The sequence below is a fragment of the Asterias rubens genome, chromosome 1, assembly GCF_902459465.1.
Source record: "Asterias rubens chromosome 1, eAstRub1.3, whole genome shotgun sequence".
In the NCBI taxonomy this organism is placed as follows: domain Eukaryota; kingdom Metazoa; phylum Echinodermata; class Asteroidea; order Forcipulatida; family Asteriidae; genus Asterias; species Asterias rubens.
The window spans coordinates 15,208,478-15,227,292 of record NC_047062.1 but is presented as its reverse complement, the minus strand read 5'-3'; the positions used below and the strand labels follow the sequence as shown (position 1 = coordinate 15,227,292).

General features: G+C 38.4%; 3 protein-coding genes across 6 annotated transcripts; 1 reads left to right on the top strand and 2 right to left on the bottom strand.

Annotated features, from left to right (window-relative positions):
• Positions 1 to 727: 727 nt before the first annotated feature.
• LOC117287903 lies at positions 728 to 4,066 on the bottom strand. 2 transcript variants are annotated; one of them, XM_033768529.1, is made up of 4 exons: positions 3,964 to 4,066; positions 2,794 to 2,912; positions 1,757 to 1,885; positions 728 to 1,067 (listed from the first exon to the last, which is right to left on the bottom strand). In XM_033768529.1, exons 2-4 carry the CDS (start codon positions 2,851 to 2,853, stop codon positions 945 to 947), a joined length of 312 nt encoding a protein of 103 aa, XP_033624420.1. In that variant the 5' UTR covers positions 2,854 to 2,912; positions 3,964 to 4,066; the 3' UTR covers positions 728 to 944. The 2 variants fall into 2 exon arrangements, with proteins under 2 accessions (XP_033624420.1, XP_033624411.1); XM_033768520.1 differs by having other exon boundaries at positions 2,794 to 2,892.
• A 220-nt stretch (positions 4,067 to 4,286) lies between these two features.
• LOC117300497 (programmed cell death protein 2-like) lies at positions 4,287 to 8,914 on the top strand. The gene is made up of 4 exons (XM_033784220.1): positions 4,287 to 4,838; positions 6,656 to 6,900; positions 7,959 to 8,075; positions 8,565 to 8,914. The coding sequence occupies exons 1-4, from the start codon at positions 4,319 to 4,321 to the stop codon at positions 8,724 to 8,726; spliced, it is 1,044 nt and encodes a 347-aa protein (XP_033640111.1). The 5' UTR covers positions 4,287 to 4,318; the 3' UTR covers positions 8,727 to 8,914.
• Positions 8,915 to 9,095: 181 nt separating this feature from the next.
• Positions 9,096 to 18,735, bottom strand: LOC117298704 (tRNA 2'-phosphotransferase 1-like). Of its 3 annotated transcripts, XM_033782131.1 has the most exons (8): positions 18,649 to 18,735; positions 15,084 to 15,202; positions 13,487 to 13,656; positions 12,448 to 12,546; positions 11,797 to 11,869; positions 10,894 to 10,950; positions 10,161 to 10,268; positions 9,096 to 9,950 (listed from the first exon to the last, which is right to left on the bottom strand). In XM_033782131.1, exons 1-8 carry the CDS (start codon positions 18,714 to 18,716, stop codon positions 9,916 to 9,918), a joined length of 729 nt encoding a protein of 242 aa, XP_033638022.1. In that variant the 5' UTR covers positions 18,717 to 18,735; the 3' UTR covers positions 9,096 to 9,915. The 3 variants fall into 3 exon arrangements, with proteins under 3 accessions (XP_033638022.1, XP_033637948.1, XP_033638101.1); XM_033782057.1 differs by having other exon boundaries at positions 9,096 to 10,268; XM_033782210.1 differs by lacking the exon at positions 18,649 to 18,735 and adding an exon at positions 18,342 to 18,382 and having other exon boundaries at positions 9,096 to 10,268.
• Positions 18,736 to 18,815: the final 80 nt, after the last annotated feature.

Sequence of the window (18,815 nt, the reverse complement as noted above, 5' to 3'; positions counted from 1 at the left end):
TTATCCTGAAACGCCCAACTAAATGATTGTTGATGCTTTCAAAAAATTAAGGTAATACAGAACAAAATTGAAAGTTCCATTACTGGTGACATGATTTATGTTATAATGTTCACAACAATCAACGGAACAATATTAACACTTGTGCATAGGCGCGTGATTTACATTGAGTACCAGTATGTATTGATACCTTTGGTAATTGTCAAAGACTACTCTTCACAGTTGGTGTATCTCATATGCATAAACTAACAAAGCTGTGAACGGTCGTCGAAGTTGCGAGTTTTCGAGAAAGAAGTAATTTTCCACGAATTTGATTTCGAGACCTCAGGTTTAGAAATTGAGGTCTCGAAATCAACCATCTAAACGCACACAACTTCGTGTGACAAGGGTGTTTTCTTCTTTCATTATTATCTCGCAACTTTTATGACCGATTGAGCTCAAATTTTCACTGGTTAGTTATTTTATGCATATGTTGAGATACACCAACTGTGAAGGCTAGTTTTTGACAATTACCAATAGTGTCCACTGCCTTAAAGCTTGCATGGCAACACGCGAATTTTTCATCACTTTTTACATCACTGTCTATTTAAGAATATCAATTGAGACTTTCAGGCCTGGAATTTCATCTCTAGGAGGGAAAGACCATTTTCATTTTGCAAAGGGCACTTCTATTGGGAAAATCTTAAAGTCTATGGGAAACAGAGGTCATGTAATTCCAGGCCTGCAGCCGATTTCACGAAACGCTAGGGTTAGTCCTATCTCGAGTTAGAACAAGTAACTCTTCCTAACTTAGGATGGGTTCAATCAATGCATCCTAATGTCTATGCTTACAGAACTCAACTGGTCCAAAGTCCTAAGATTAACCTTAAGTCAGGAAGAGTTTTGTGAAATCGACGGCTGGACTTCTTGTGGTACTTTGTTGATATTTACAGCGATGGTCAGAATTCCTATAGAGCATCAATCTTTTCTACAAAGAGCTGCACATGTTTCTCTATCTCTTTGGCCATTTCATCCTGAGATGCACGTGGGTTCTTCTTGACGTAGTCAACAATAGCCATTATGGTTTGTACCTGGTTTGACATAAAGATACAGAAACACTTCATTACTAACATGTTATCACATAGCTTCAATCACATCTCTTTTTGCTGGAATTTAACAGATACACCCCACCGGAGGGTGTCGTGGCCGAGTGATTAAAAGCATCCAATTCAAGTTGAGGTGGTTAAGTCATCAGAGTGTGGGTTCAAATCCCATTCATGACATTTGTGTCCTTCAGCAAGATACTTTACTAAAATTGCTTCTCTTCACCCAGGGGTATACATGGGTACCTGCAAGGGTAGAGGTTGATATTGTGTTAGCCTTTGGAGCGCTATGGTTGCCCAGGTTGTAAACTTTTTAGGGAGCTGAGAAAGATTAAAAGGAATGTAATTGGCCCAATGAACATGGCACTAATTTATTTATTACATTGAGATGGTTATTGTGAAATGCGATATATAAGAACTTGAACTTATTATTATTATTATTAAAATACTGCATTTCCAAAGTGCCACAAAAAAATCAACCAATCTCTACATAGTAGACATTTATGTCTTAAGTTTTTGTTTTTTTAAGTAGAGGAAAATTAAATTTAAATACTGAAAATATTTTATCCCACACATTCACTTATATCTGTTATTGATCAACCAACCTTAGCAATCACAATTTCACAGTTCCCCCCCCCCCGAGTCAAAACAAAATAAAAAAACACATTAAGACTTGCCTTGGCTGCATCTATCTCGTCGGTGCAACTTATCCGTTGGTACATCTCATACCAGATTCTTGCTTGTGTTATCAACTGATAGAATTCTTCACCTCCCTCAGCCTTGTTCATCCAGGCCAACAAGGCCATCTAACAGGATATAGGGTGAAACAAACATTCTTGTTATATCTCGGAAACAAATTGTGAAGTTTGGTTGGTCAAGAACCAATCACCTGAGGTGCAACAAAAAGCGCATGTACCATGGCACGGCAGGTAACATGAGTTTTGTTAACCTGTGTACATTACCTGGATCGTTCCCAGCGTTGGTCGATTTCCAGCACTAAGTATGAAATGGCTGCGGGTTCGAGGGAACAGTGAAGAATTGTTTCTTACATATACTCGTCGTAAATAAAGTTTAAAGATGACAAGTTTGAAGAGGAAAACTATGTTACCAAGGGATAACAAAACAACTGTTGCACGCTGTGAAGGGGGTCCATGGATTTTGTACACCCTCACCTCGGGTGCCATATTCCCCCTCGTGTGTACAAAAAGCCATGGACCCCGTCACAGTGTGCAACAATTGTATATGTACAACTGTGAGCATGGTGATTCTTTCATTGAACCCCCCCCCCCCCCCCCCCCCCGAGGAGGGTTATGTTATATCGCAACTAGGTGATTCTTGTGATAAAGAACAATTGTATTTAGTTTTTTTTTTTAGGTGTGTGTTATTTTTATGTTCAAACAGGTTGTTTTAGTTTTATTTCAATAAAAAACAAACCACCCCTCTCATACACAGGTACCACTGACTGCCACAAAGTACCATACCGTCCACCCGACCTCCAGATTGATAAAAGTCTGAATTCAGATACAAATGAATTTTTGTATCCCTGCCTTTGAAAAGTTCCAATACAAATTTACATTATCCTCAACCATAGAAGTGCCCCTCACCAGAGGGAAGTTGCTGTGCCCCTTCAAGATCCAGGCCTGACCCTTAACATCCCTATTCGACTACAAACTGACAATAATTGACACTTGAAATTGTTTCATTTTGTTCCTACCTGCTGTATCAGTTCTGGTGTTCCCAATCTCCATGATTCACTTTGTTGGCCACTACTCATACTGACAGAGTTTGCTGGAAATATGTGCAAGATTTGCTCCTGAAGTCAGAAGGAGAGTTCTGTTAACAATCAATGAATCATAAATTTGCAATTTTTATACCACATTTGGAAAAAGAAAATGCAAAAGATCTGAAGTAGCAATTACTTTTTTGATACAGTGAATATTTATTAGCCCACACACTGGCTTTCTTTTAAAGAATAGTTAACACTACCTTCATAGTTAACAGTAAAAAGCACATGCACTGTAAAGTGGATTATCTCTCGCAACAGAAAAACAAAACTTCAGATTTCAACACACGATGAAGTGTAATAAGTGTCATTGTAAAACAGTTGGATAGATGATTTTTTTTTAATTGTTTAGTTTTTTATTACAAGTGAACAATTTTCCTGTTATCCTACTGAAAACACATGACACCAGGATATGACCCTACGATTAGTACACAGTCTTCTTCATGTTAGTTCATTCAACCAACACGACATGATCAACGCTCAAACCTACTTTTAGTTTTATCATATGTATGATGTTTATGGTACTTTACAATAGCATTAAAGCCATTCGCATTATACACTTTTGGAACAGAAAAAAGAAAAAAAAAATCACAGATTTACAAATAACTCACAGGGTTTACAGAAGGTAATGGTGAAAGACTTCCCTTAAAATATTATTCCATGAAATGCTTTACTTTTTGAGAAAACATTATAACAATTATCAATTCTCGATATCGAGAATTACGCCATTTACGGATATTTTAAACACATCATCCACATGTCATGACACGGCGAAATGTGCGAAAACGGAGGGTGGGTATTCCCGTTATTTTCCCCCAACTCCAATGACTGAATGAGCCAAAATGTTCACATGGTCGTTATTTGATATGCAAGTTGTGATACACGAAGTGTCGGCCTTTGAACGCCTTTGAACAATACTGTTTACCGAAAGTGTCCAATGCCATGCCAATGGCTTTATAACACACCCTCCCCCTCGCTCAAAATTAAGAATAAGTTGCTGCATAATCAGAGGAACGGCAAAAGCAACAGCCAAACAATATCTAGGGTATTATCAATCTATTGTGCATAATAATTGTTATAAAGAAACATAAAAACACTTACGAAATAATTGACAGCTTGACACAGTATTTAACCAAACAACACAGCTAGATCTTGGCCGGGCTAGGCTAAAATGAGTCACTTCTACTAGCTTTGCCGATGAGGGCGCTACCCAAAACATTTTATTTGGTATTGGTATTTGCGATAAGGTCTATTTTGGGCATATTGAAAACAACTTCTAAAAGACACATGTATTTTGTTAACTGCAACAAAAGATAAACAACATTTTATTTTTGATAGTAAATCTTGGTGAACATTTAATTTATTTTTTATAGTTTGAAGTAAAGTAAACATTTAATAATGTAGTCTTTTTATACAACTTGAAAACTCTTTGTGGCTCTGGAGCTAAGATTTCAAGATGGCTGCGCCCACGGAGAGCATCAAAGTTACTTTGGGGTTCGTTGAAAAAGTAGAAAAATGCAGGCTTTCCAGGAAATATTTTCCAAGCAAAGTTGGTGGAAAGCCTGCCTGGCTATCGATAAAAGATATCCCAAATTCTGACAGGCTCAAGTGTCCAAAGTGTGGTAAAGTGTGTATTTTTCTGATACAAGTTTACTGCCCAGTTGTGACATTGGAAAGGTGTTTTCATCGGACTTTATTTATTTTCGTATGTAAAGCTCCGTCTTGTCATTCTCAAGACACTGCAGCTTTCGTGGTTTTACGAAGCCAGCTCCCAAGAGCAAATGAGTTTTACGATTATGAACCACCTGATGAAGATAATCCTGTTGACGAAGCCGAAGGCCTTGTTGTTGGTCTGTGTGCAGTGTGCGGTTGTCATGCAGGAAATAAATGCTCAAAATGTCAAGTTCGTTACTGTAGCCGAGAGCATCAGAAAGTCGATTGGAAAGCGGGACATAAAGCGAGCTGTGGAGTGAAAGGTATGAAATGAATGTTTATAAGCTGCAACTAAGCTTGGGCGGTTCCTTCGGTTACCCGGTTCTACCCGGTTCCAAATTGAAAACCAGACCGGCGGTTTCACTCTTCTGTGGAACCGGGTACCCGCTTTTGTCGGTTCCGATTTCAAAAGACCTAGTCCCAATTATAAAAGACTCTGTGGAGCCGATCCTGGGACGAACCGGCTCCAGAAAATGAGGCTTGATGTTGAAAACGGTGACCGCAGATACACTGTGCAAAGGCTTCATTCAAGCCGACATGAGCATCAACTATCACATGTGGCTGCTTTATATACAACACACAGTGCACAGATGCATAGGCATCTACAACCACCACCTGTATATCTCATGCATGCTGAGATATACAGAGTCCAAAGTCCAACCAGACAGCACGTTGTGATTGGCTGCCGATATATCCATATTCATAAAAGCTTGTCCCATGCACAAAACACACAGTACTGTATGCATGTATAGGCATGTACACTTCTATGTACAGAGACGGCACACTGCATGCACTACGGACGTACTGCACCACGGACGTACTGCTGCACTACGGACGTACTGCTGCCGGCCAAATCAAAGACTTGTATAAATGCATGGAGAATAGGTGCTCGGTGGCACGATGTCTGATTGACTTGGTGGGTATTCTGGTATTAATTTTTTTTTTTAAATAGATCGGCTCCAATTGTCTGTGTGTGTGTGTGTGTGTGTGAGCTCCGGACCGATGTCTGACTAACTTGGTTATTTTCAGTTAAAATAGATCGGCTAAATTGTGTGTGTGTGAGCTCGGGAAGGGCGACTTATGTTTTATATTGAGTGGAACCGGGTATGTCTCAGAACCGAGCTTTTTTTTGGAACCGGAACCGAGCCCCAAATTTCTGGAACCGCCCAAGCTTAGCTGCAACATTAACATAGTAAACCAAACTAACCCTGACCATGTCGACAGTCAATCTCAAAGACCATCATCGACATAGAGGATGGGTTGTTTGGTTTACAACAACTCCTTTTTATAAATACATAGCAATTCCTTAAATTAAAAGACTACGGTGGATACTAATGGTAATTGTCAAAGTAAGACCAGTCGTAGGACCGGTCGCATTAACTACCGACCACTCACGAGTTGTCGTGAGTTGTCGGTATTTGGTGCGACCGCACGGGGGAGCCTTATACTATAGTTTCTAGAAGTACTTTGTGTAGACAAGAGTTGTGTGCTTTCAGTTACTTTTTTCTCAAAAACTATGTTACTTCAAAGGGAGCCGTTTCTCACAATGACATGTTCCATACTATCAAATCAACAGCTCTCCATTGATCGTTAACAAGTCAATTATGCTCACAATTATTTTGAGTGATCACCGAAATGTGTCCAGTGCCATTAAAGTTACATAGAACGTGCTATTAAATTGTTGGTAACTCTCTAACTAAAAAGTCTTGAGAGCCATACACAAAGGCCTTACTCATACTTGTTTGTACTTATGTGTTAGACCAGTAACTGGGGTACTGTAGGCCTACTAATTAATTTTTTGTTTAATTTCGATATTTGCATATTTGTATATCTTGCACTTCTTGGAAATGTTTCCCCTTGGCAAAATATAGACCCCCCCCCCAACTCCATTAAAGACTCACTTAAAGTCAAATGAACATTTCTTTGACCCCCACCTTTTCTGCTACCCCAAAACAGGCTGCCCCAAATATATGAATCAAATGAAGAAAAAAAATTAAACACAGGAAAATCAAAGGAAAAAACAAGTTAAACACAGGAAAATGTCTAGTTGAGTATTATCTAAACCTTAAATTGTCTACAGGTTCTACAGGCAATGGTGACAACAACATCCTATTTCCCGAGTTTGAATTAGTGACAGAACCAGAGGACTATGATCAGCTGGATGAGGAAGAAAACGGAGCAACAGAGCACCAGGAAACCAAAGAGACGACAGAGGTCGATGATGAGCTGGATGTGGAAGAGTTGGAGAAGATGGCCATGGCTGAGAGTCAAGATGACAGACAGTTTGCTAAGTTCAAGAAACGCATCCAACATGAGCCAGATCAGGTACAGTATTTGTTCAATTTATTAATTTAGAGTTGCTTATTCTCATTTCAAATAAAACGGTTACTAAATGCATTACAAGTAACATTTAGATTTACACTAAACTTACACGGTTTGATGATAATGGTGGTAGGAAGCTAAGCTTCCCTTAAAATATTAGCTGCTGAGGTGCTGTATTTTTTGAGAAATAAGTTAAACAATGTCACATAAATAATGTACTTCTCAGGAGACTACAGTGCATCATTTACCATAATTATTTCGTAATATTTTAAGGGAAGCTTTCTACCATCATTGTCTTCAAACCAAAGTTTAATGTACATTACTGTGGACATTGTGTTTGTTTTACAAAGAGTAACCCAATCCCTTTAAAAAATTACTTTGTAAACTTACATAGGACACATTTTAAAAGCATATTCACTTAATTTAAAAATAAATACAGCTACAAAAATCATGAATTCCTTTAACATTAAATATTCAAAAACAGTTGTAAAAATTATTGTTTGGCATACTATTACTATTGTATATTTCTGGTAATACAACCATCCTTAGGATGCTTCAGAAGCTAAAGTTAATCAATGTAGCTCGCAAGTATAAGGAGACCTGTAAAACAGGGGGGGGGGGAGGCTGGAATGATTCTTCAGGCACAAGTTTGTCACAGATATCTGATACAGTGCTTTGATCTAAAATGCTTTGATCTAAATAGTGTTTATGATTTCTACCTTCAACAGTACAAGTTTAAAAACCCAAATCAAAGTAGTTTTGAAAGTGGCAGTGCCGATTATCAGAAAATTAAATTGTTATTCATCTCCTTTTTGTTCATGGTAATTTTTCTATCAGAAAATTCAATTGTTATTCATCTTCTTTTGGTTCATGGTAATTTTTCTCTCTGAACAAAAATTGTAATGAAAATGTACACGTTAAGTAAAAAAAATTAGAACATTTTGCACAGTTATTTAAGATAATTATAAAAGCATTCTTCTGCATGATATTTGGCCCTAGGAAAAAGTAGGAAGATTTTCTTCAGAAAAAGTCATTGTTTGCTTATTCTGTGCTGATTGTAGGTGATACGATATGAACGCGCGGGACAGCCACTTCTTATATCGAGAGAGAAACGACCTCAGAAAAGCCAGGTCCCACCCTGCGGCAACTGTGGCTCAGCAAGACAGTTCGAGTTTCAGGTAAAATCTAAATAATCTAAATAATAATCTCTCTTTTTGTACACAAAGGATGCTACCAGAGGTTTTGTTGCACCCTTCTGACCAAATCACTGGATTCACTGACCTGATCGGACCCCCCCCCCTCCCCCCCCCCCCCCTTTATTGGTCAAAACCCCTCTAAGATGTTTGGCTTGTATGTGTTCTGTCTGTTGTGGTTGAAGACAATGGAAACAAATGGGAAAATAGATTTAGCTGTTGCAAACTGCTAAGCAACCAAAAGGACCTATAGTATAGAAACATTGACTGCTATGAGGGGCACATTTAAAATTAGAGACCCAAGGTGATTTCAAAATCATAACTGTGCCCCAACTATTAAGCAGTCAATATTTCTTTTATATATCAAATAATAATATAGATTGAAGGCCACTTCAAGGTGTGGGCTACAATCAACTGTTTTTTATGTTACAATACGCATATAACATCCCCCATTGCTTTGTTTTGCTGGTCTAGGTTACACCTCAACTACTCATTCATCTCGGTGTTGACAGTCTGGAGAACAGCATTGATTGGGGCACCCTCATCGTTTACACTTGCACCAACAGTTGTGATGAAGGAGCACCTTATAAGCCAGAATTCTTGTGGAAGCAGGACATTGTAGACACTACAAAGTAACCTGTGATGTCATCTCATCCACCAACATCGCGGCCCAATTTCATAGAGCTGCTTAAAGGCACTGGACACTACTGGTAATTACTCAAAATAATCATGATATATAAACTTATTTGAATACGAGCAATGAGCTGTTGATAGTATAAAACATTGTGAGAAACGGCTCCCTCTGAAGTAATGTAGTTTTTGAGAAAGAAGTTATTTCTCACTGAAATATTTGAATTGAATTTGAGACCTCAGCTGAGGTCTCAAAATCAAGCATCTGAAAGCATACAACTTGTGCAGCAAGGGTGTTTTGTCAACCGTTAATCTCTTGCAACTTCGCCAACCAATTGAGTCCAAATTTTCACAGGTTTGTCATTTTATGCATACATGTTGAGATATTCCAAGTGAGAAGACTGATCTTTGACAATTACCAAAGGTGCCCAGTGCCTTTAAATACTCCTGGTCTAATAGTGATTTAAAAAGATGCTAAGCACAACAAAATTATGCTAACCAGACTAAGGTTACCAGCCAACCTACATGGCAGACTGGTGACTGGTGTCCTGCTTAAGCAGCTCTGTGAAAGTCAGCCCAAATGTTTTTAGTTTTAAAACACTTGTAAATGGGCGGTAAGTAAATTTTGGAGGATGTTATCATTCATCTCATCTCCATGTACATGTATTTCAATCATGTAAGCGCGTCAGACTGTTGTGTTTTATCAAACTCAAAGAATTAATGGCCTTAAAAACTAACTTGGTGACAAGCACTGCAGCTGTGTAAACTATTTTGGTATAAACTATGATGGTATAAACTATTTTGAGAAAGTATTCCCTTTGTAGTAATGTGATTCGGATAATTTTTCATCCAAAGACATTTATTCTGAGAAACCATTGCTATCTACTTGACAAGTAGACTCTTTTATTCAGCTTGAACTTTCGTATGTGACTTTATTGTGTCTATGTTCACAAAAAACACCTTTTACCCTACCTAAACCATGAGCTGTTCAGTGTTGTATGCAAAGTCTAAAAGTTGACATATTATGCAGATATTATTCTCAATTTTTTACACCGTTTGAGCATTCCAAGAAAGTGCATTTCTGCCACTCTTGGTGATGAATTATGAATAGTTATCTGATGTTACAAATACAGCTGCATCCCGTTAGACCTGAGAATTCCATAGAAAAGTTTTGATTTCTTTCTACTAGAAAGAGTCAAACAGCTTTTCCATCGCTAAATATCAAACAACCTGAAATAAAAAATACAAAAATGCAATGTGTCAAACCTGTACTTGTTTGATTGTTTTGATCATAATGTAGATGCATGTAAATACAATTAACCTAACCTGCACAAATTTCATTTCAAAAGGTCATGAACTTTGAGACAAACCATAAACAGTGAAATCTTCAAAATACCTTGCCAAAATAAATTGAGTTGTTGACAGAAATGTTCAACTTACGTGGGCGCGTTTTGATGACTTGCTTGAAGTACTGTGGATGTATAAGACCATTCGCATCGCCTGAACTCAAAATCACTCCATTTTTTGATACTTGAAATGAGAGCCCAGCTGCAAAGAATATACAAACCAACCAGTTGTTTAAAAAAAGTGCACTTATCAAAAAGAGAATGGGTTCGCCCCTGTGTTCCTGGTCTGATCTGCAGAAAATTGCGCCACAGCACCTTGTAAAACATAACATGGTTCTATCAAAGGATTAGGTCTCATAATTCAAACCCAGTATTAGTATATTTTAATTAATTTGGGGTTGAACAAAGACAAATTTACTAATGAGCTTCTGACTGGTAACACAAACACAGATACTGACATATTAGGGAGATGGCAACTAGAAGATAGCTCTGTTGGTAGAGCAATGGCACGTTAATCAAGCAGGTTCAACTCCCGCTCTAGTCAATTTTCCTTTGTTCGTGATTACTCAACAACAATGACATCAAAAATGGATAGCAAAGTTGTTAAACAAGATTAGCATACCTTAACACTGATCTTGTATTACATTAGCCATTTTGAGATATGGTGGACATACTTTGATGACACTATTAGATTTGAGTAAATATGTTTGTACACCCAAACCAAACAGTGCACTTCTTATACAGGTTAATTAGGAGGACCCCTTTCATACATGTTTTTAAATGTTTAAATGTTTAATTATTCTCAATGTGGATTGCTTTTTTCTTACCACTTAACGCTTTTTCGAGATTCAAGAAGATCATCACTTCACAGGAGCGCCTCATCCCTAGAAAGGGAAAGCAAATACGTTTTGTTACTGATTTCTGTCCTAACGGCTTTGTACACAACACAACATCCTATCCGAAGAGTAATTTTGCGATTTTACAAAAAACACTGTCGTCTTAAAAAAAAGGAACAATATTGACAATAATCTCCAGGTTTTATTTCAAGCTTTCGTAGACTTTTCCAACAGTTTATTCGCCCGACTGAGCCTGTTCATTTTAATTTTAATTTACCATGATAAACTGTTTGCAAATATTTAAACCGTTTCAACGGCATTTATTTGTGACTTCTGGGTTGTCTTCGAAGAATTCGATAACCCAAATCAATTTATTCATCTCGTGTTTTTAAGCAAAGCTTTTATCTGTCATGTTTTTTATAATAATAGTGGCTTCTTATAAAGCGCTCAGATCCATGACACTCATGGCGCCTCAACATTATTACCCCTGGTCACTGGGCCTTAAATCATTTCTTAAACCATCTCATCTGTATACAGCCTGTGCCGCCAAATATGTAGCGCACTAAGCTAATCCATCACAAGAACCAACTCTGCCCTCACAGGTACCCATTTACCCCTGGGTGGAGAGAAGCTTATGGTCAAGTGTCTTACTCAAGGACACAAGTGCACAACCGGGATTCGAACCACACTCTGCTCAACAAAAACAACCAGAGCTTGAGTTCGGTCCTCTTATCCTCTCGGCCACGACACCCCGTGGGGCTCTTTTTATGTACTGTACTGGCACACTATATTATAAACAACTACCACAAACATAAATTTAATTGATTCATGCCATAACATCTACAAATTTAACCAAAGGTGATTATATAAATCCAGAAAGACTTACACTCTTACCACTAATCACATTACTTTCTCCTGGTTCACCCTGAGCAAAATGAACATGCGTTCGATTCATTCGACTTAAGCCCTGAAGAAGAAAAAAACACATCAAATCGACATAAGTATTATTACTTGGATTGTTGGCAGATACAATTTCACTAAGACCTTTGCATGACTGGTTGAAAAAGGTACATATTTCTGGAAGTGTTTTTCCTCCCCCAGCACTTTTTCAATAACCGAACAGTCGGTCTTTGTGATAGGCAAATCATTCGACAGAACAATATCCTTGAAGGAACTGGACAAAACTTGGTAACGTGCAATGGAGAGCTGATGATGGCCAAAATATTGTGAGAAACGGCTCCCTCTGAAGTAACAGTTTTTGAGAAAGAGGCAATTTCTCACTCAAATGTTAAAAAGGCCTGATCTGAAAACACACAAATTTGTGCAACAAGGCTGTTTTTTCTTTCATTAGTCTCTTGCAACCAATTGAGTCCAACTTTTCACGATTTTTTATTTGTATGCATTTGTTGGAATACACCAAGTGAGAATACTGGTGGTCTTTGGCAATTACCAAAGGTGTGTAGTGCCTTTAAGTGAGTTGCTCCAGAGATAAATATTTTTACAATTTGTCTTTGTGATAATTTTCATTATGTGTTACATTCTAACCTGGGTTTTTATTGAATCCCAAAACTTGAGGTACGTGCCGTGAACCACCGTTGGATATTGAGATACATCTGTGATAGGTGTCAGCTCCAAGTCTGGCAACTAAGGTTGGAAAAGGAAAGACATATCTATGATGTTATAATCAATACAATGCGTATTAAACTGATGTCATTACTGCATCAGAGTAAGTAACGCTGTGGGCTAGTAGTTAACAACTGCCCTGCATGTGGTCATGGATTCAAATTCCACTCAAAATGGCTTTGGTATTTTTTTAGTATGATCGGGCAGGGGGGGGGGGTGGGACACACCACATGTACAGTATTCAATCATACCTCAGAAAAGAGCATAAAATTTAAAGTTTTATTAGTGGGGTGAGAAAGAACAGAAGCCTTAACAGTGTGTACATTTGCTTCTCTTTGCCTACAACGTGTGATTATATTTTAAGCATGATTTTAAAGGATAATTTTAATGAATTTGAAGAACCATTCAGGACAACCCTTTTTTTCTCCTGTTTTTTATGCAAGTTCGGCCAAAACAAGGCTTAAAGCCACTCTAGGTAAAGGGCTACAAGGAAGAAAACATAGAAATACAGAAACTCCGAGGAGCTTAGTTTAGTGTTATTTTAAGATGCCTGCCAATCAACCAATTATTAGAATAACATTTTTGCTGCAACCCAGGACCACAGTTGATTCTCAATTCAAATGTCAAATTAGCACTTTTTCACTTTCGTTTCTGTTCTACTTTATTTCTGTTTACCAACTCTAACAAGAACCTCTGGCACTAAGACTATTTCCTTTCTAAAGAAATGAAAGCATTTTAAATTTGGTTCACTCCAATAATTGTGTTCTAAATGTACTGCATCACAATCAAACCAGATTTGAATGATTGATAAAACCAACAAGGGAAATTATCGGAGTAAATATAAACCAATTTTTGGGGTGGAACAAAATAACTAGAGCGGGATTTGAACCTGCAACATCCAGGTTGACATGCCAGTGCATTACAATCAAAATTACTCAATCTAAATTAAGAACACACTTACCACAAAAGAATGCCCTTGATTGGCACATATTTGAAATTGTTCTGAGGAGGGGCATTTCCTTAATGTGAAGCGTTGTTTGTCGCTATTAGCAACCGCTTCCTTGATGTCATCCAGTGTGTATTGACGAAACAAAGAATGTGAAAGGAGATCATCTACATTGACGTAACCACCTGAATGCAACAAAATAAACATTTGTGGTAGTGATTTTAGATGAGGTGCTTTTTTGTTTTTACTGTATTTAAAAAAAAGCAATGTTCATAGGCTGTCTATCGCTAAGCGATAACGACTTTGTAGAGCAAACAAGTTAAAAACAACTGATGCAGGTACACCTTGGTGGATTACATTGTGTTTGTTTGGCAAAACATGCCTGGGCAGAGTGTTTAAGGTACCACCACGGAAGACGCGCCTCACTCGGCCAGTACCCCCCTGGATCAGCATGACGCTACCCAGTGGAGAGCAGAAGCCCGATGACTGGACACCATGTTGATCGCCCTGCAGTGCCCCGCTAACTGGGTTGAGTGACCTCTGCCGTTGTCCTAAGTATAGGATCATTCGCCAGACATCGGTGGTGGAGAGACTTGGGAAGACCTCTTGTCTGTGCTTTCTTCCACCTGCATCGCCCTGCTGCCAGCGAGCATACGTAGTTTGTTTGAAATCAGAGTTTTCCTTCTCCTAGGAGGGCTGCTTCCCAGGTTATCGAGCCCCTCTTGCCCAGGTTTGGAATCGAAGTACCCTCTCCTAGGTGAACTGCCTCCCATGGCTAACGAACCTCACCTGCCAGGGTTTGGAATTGGAGAACCCTCTCCTAGGTGAACTGCCTCCTATGGCTAACGAGCCTCACCTGCCCGGGTTTGGAATCGGAGTACCCTCTCCTAGGTGAACTGCCTCCCATGACTAACGAGCCTCACCTGCCCGGGTTTGGAATCAGAGTACCTTCTCCTAGTTGGATTGCCTCCCATGGCTGACAAGCCTCACCTACACGCAGCAATCTGGTTTTTAAGGCGCCAGAAACCCGGATTTACACCTCTGCCCACAGTTCGCAACAGGGATCAGCATGTGAAGCATGGCAATAGAAGTTTGACCAGGAGAGGCTATTTGAGGCGCAGACCATATGGGACATTTCATGGGTGAGAAGTGGCTTAGTACTTCCCACAATCCTGGTCAATCCTAATTATTGACCCCAACGACGCTTGAAGGTATGTAAGCAGAGAATGGCGATTGTCAGCGCATAATTCAGCGGTAAGCAGAGCCATGAAATTGGGCCCTAGTTAGTTGTGATGATTGTATATATTTATATCCTCCAAAGTCCTGAAAAGGATGGAGGGTTATGATTATCACAACTTAAGGCCAACCGCTGAATTCTGTGCTTATGATCACCATTCTCCGCTTGCACAGCAAGCGCAGAATTTCTGCACTACACATGTAGCTGTGTAAGCGTAGAATGCCTAGTAACATGGAGTACACACGTGCACAAGCTTAAATTCCGAGCTATCCCGTGAAATACGCTGGGCGTTAGCACAGAATTCATTGCTTCCGTTCGCCCCGATTCTGTGCTTACGGTAAGCAGAGCCATGAAATTGGGCCCAGGTATACTTGCCTGAGTTAATGTTGAATCCAAGCTCAACAGCCTTGTGTCTCAACACGTAGGTCAGTGTCTTGGACAGATGAACATCCTTCCTTCCATTCCAACCATGATGAGCCATATCAACAACAATTCTGTGTTTTGAATTTTAAAAAGACACTCTTTGGATTGTAATACGAGTTCAGTTATACAGATGGAAAAACATGTTGCTGTTTTTTTTTACTGGGATCCTTCCATTCCAACCTCTGACCATGCTGAGCCATCAAAAATATATTTCTCTTTTGAATTTTAAAAAGACATTTTGGGGATTGTAATAATATGGGTCCACATTAAGGTTACACAGCTAAATTCTGACACCCCTATGTTCCGGCAACTCATGTTTTCACAACTCGGCCTATATATTCCGACATCCATAGGTTCCGACCCCCCTATATTCCGACACTCATATATTCCGACACCCCTATGTTCCAACACCCTTATATCAACACCACTATGTTCCGACACCCCTAATTTCCGACAAGTTCGCACATTATTACTCTGTTGAGCAATAATAAAAACACAACTTGTTCATGGTGAATTTAGGCCGCGAATAAGTTTGATCATTCATAAGATCGAATAACATTATCAAATTGTACATGAATTTGTTGCATATTTCATTTGTTGTGTGCATGGTTATAAACATGAGTTATTTACCAGGCTAAGCTAGTAATACCACTTGGTACTTTACTACTTGTTCTTTGTTAGATGCGTGTCCGTGTTGATTACATTTCATGAGTTCTATTTATAAAAATTCCAACTCTCCCATGCGTTAATTGCTGATGTGTAATTTCTTTCATTTGCCCCCTCCCCCACCCAAATAAAAATAAATAAATAAGTTCTACCATGCAACACAAAATGTTATATTGGTGCAGGTTGTCGGAACATATGGGTGAATGGGTTGTCGGAACATAGGGGTGTCGGAATTAATGGGTGTCGGAATAAACGGTTGTCGGAATAAACGGGTGTCGGAATAAAAGGGTGTCGAAACATAGGGGTGTAGGACCATACTACATATCAGAACATATAGGAATGTCGGAATATAGAACAATAAAGTCACCTGGAAATATTTTTTTCTTTTCTTCAAACATTAGACTTAGAGTAATGATTTGAGTAATTGTTTTTAACGATTTATATGCTTATAAAAAAATTAAAAAATTGTGTGGGGGTGACTCCGCCTACCCCTTTTAAGACGTCAATATTGGAACTTTTTTTCATTTACAGACCCGAACGACGAGGCCGTCGGCCTGACGGCCTCAGCTTGCGGTATTAAAGGGGTACGAGTGCGGATGACTTGTGTGCGCAGTAGTCGTACGATGTGACTGTGTATACGGGGTCGTGTGGTGTGATTACACGCATACGGGTGGGTTTACAGCGGCGTCTTTTTCGGAGTGAATAATGCGACTGCCTTGAGCAAGGCTACTATTCCACAAAATATATCGTAGCTTCATACTTTATCGACCCTCATATGTTTTCGGTCCCCAACTTTGATTCCCGTTTACCGCGAGATTGTGCAAGCTGCACCGGTGACAGAAGCTATGCAGTTTACTCACAGTCTGTATTTTCATCAGGCTTAATCATGCTGAGAAAAAAAGTTTCCTGTCGTTGGTTATGCTCAAACATTTATAAAATGATTGATTTTTGGTACTAATCACCAAGTGCATTATTATGCCAACATTCAAATGAGTCAAAGAAACATCATCCAACCTCAAAAGTTCAAAACAAAATTACTATCTGCAAGATTGAGTTTCATTCTGCTCTAGTCACTAGATGGATCACGTGAGGTGGTTACTATTTGGGATTATATGGTGTGCCAATATGGGGAAAATATTAAAATATTTTAAGTGAAAATTACCAAAAAAATTTTTTTTTTATTTACTAAGTACTGTAATAAATTCCGATAAGCGTAATAAATATTAAGTCTACATTAAAGAGAAAATATCATAGATTGGTTTCTTATCTCCTGAAACCAAACATTACTGGTCTGAAATGGGGGAAAACGGATTGTTATGAAGTGTGTGTGTTTCAAGGGGGGAGGGGTGTTTTACTTTCATGCCTTATGATATCTCTGGATTCTAATATATCCTCTGCTTACCAGTTTTCACGCTATTATGCCTTTTTCTTTGAATTGGAAAAAAAATAATGATGCCATATATCAACCGATGCCCTAATTATCTTCATTTGTTAATATGAAGTTTGCAAACATATATTAAAACTTGATGGACATTGAAATGTTCACACTACACACCGATCTTCGATGACTTCAACTGGCCCCATTTGTTTTGAGTTTTTCCTGTTTTCACGGCAAACAAGAAAGTATGGTTTCCCGGTGAAGCCATACATGGAAGAAACATCTGCAGTGACTACAAGTGTTCTTTGAGACTCTGTGTATGACTCTATAGCCAGCAGTTGTCTTCGTTTTATTCAAAATATTTTTAATGAACTTTTAAAATTTACCATGGTAATTTGCAAAAAATAACAAAAATAAATAATTAAATAAAAAGTGTGACTAATTATTGGCTTTCAAATCTGACTCTTATTTAGTTTTTTCCCTTTTTTTCTTCTTAAAATTTATAATAAAATGTATAAATAAACAGTGATAATTGAATCAACAAGCTGATGTTTAAATTTTAATATTAATAAAAAATATCGATACGAGGGCTAACAAATTAAAATCTCCAAAAATATTAGAAAAGGAAAACAAATTTAATATAAGGCACATGTCTTCTTTAAGCCTCTGGATATTTTTTTCAGAATGCTCAGCAAAATATTCAGTCACATGATTTAATATTCATTCACATGATTTGATCATCATGAATTGTGAATTGAAATAGTGTTTTATGAAACTTTTTGGGTGGGCAAATATTTGTATATGGCCTCAACACTATGACATATTTGTGTACCTTGTAGAAATGCCTAAACTACCAAATATTTTGCATTTACAAGTGCAAATAATCAGTGGAGCCTTACGTGTTTCTAAGTTTTGGTCAAGGGAGAGGAGACTCTTTGCTTGGCAAATAAAACCACAATTTTTTTGTATCTAGATTCTAGGGACGGTTTACATCGCGCAAAGAGAGGTAAAACTTAAAGATTTGCCACGATTTTAGGGACACCTCGAAAACAGGACCTCCTACGATAGTAGCCAAAATGCCTTAGGACAAAATTGTAATTAAATTTGTTAAGTAGTAATTGATTTATTTTGCACACCATACTAGCTTCTGAATATAAAATACCAACCAATGAAAGATGTGAAAACATGTGACGTTGCTCCAATGTCGTGCATGCATAAGCACTGTTAATGGCGGACTGTCTCTCGCAACGTAAAACCAAAACTTGAAAAATGTCAACACATCATGAAGTGTGTGTGTTATTGTTAAAAAATTGGATAGATAATTTGAAAAAAAAAAATAGTTTTTGATTGTGAACAATTTTCATGTTATCCTACTGAAAACACATGACACCAGGATAGGGTATCCCGGTATTATATAACCATGGAGGTAGAATCTGACATACAGATCCTTGTCATTTGATTGGTGGAACTTACTTCACGTGACATTCACTATCACTCCCATCCGCACACACCGGCCGGCGATCAAAAAGACCTATTCGCATTTCCCAGTCTATTGATACTGTGATCATCTACCCCCCCCCCCCAACCCCCCTAGCTGCCCTTCCCTCATACTTGCTAAACCCAAACAGTAGAGGGGGCTG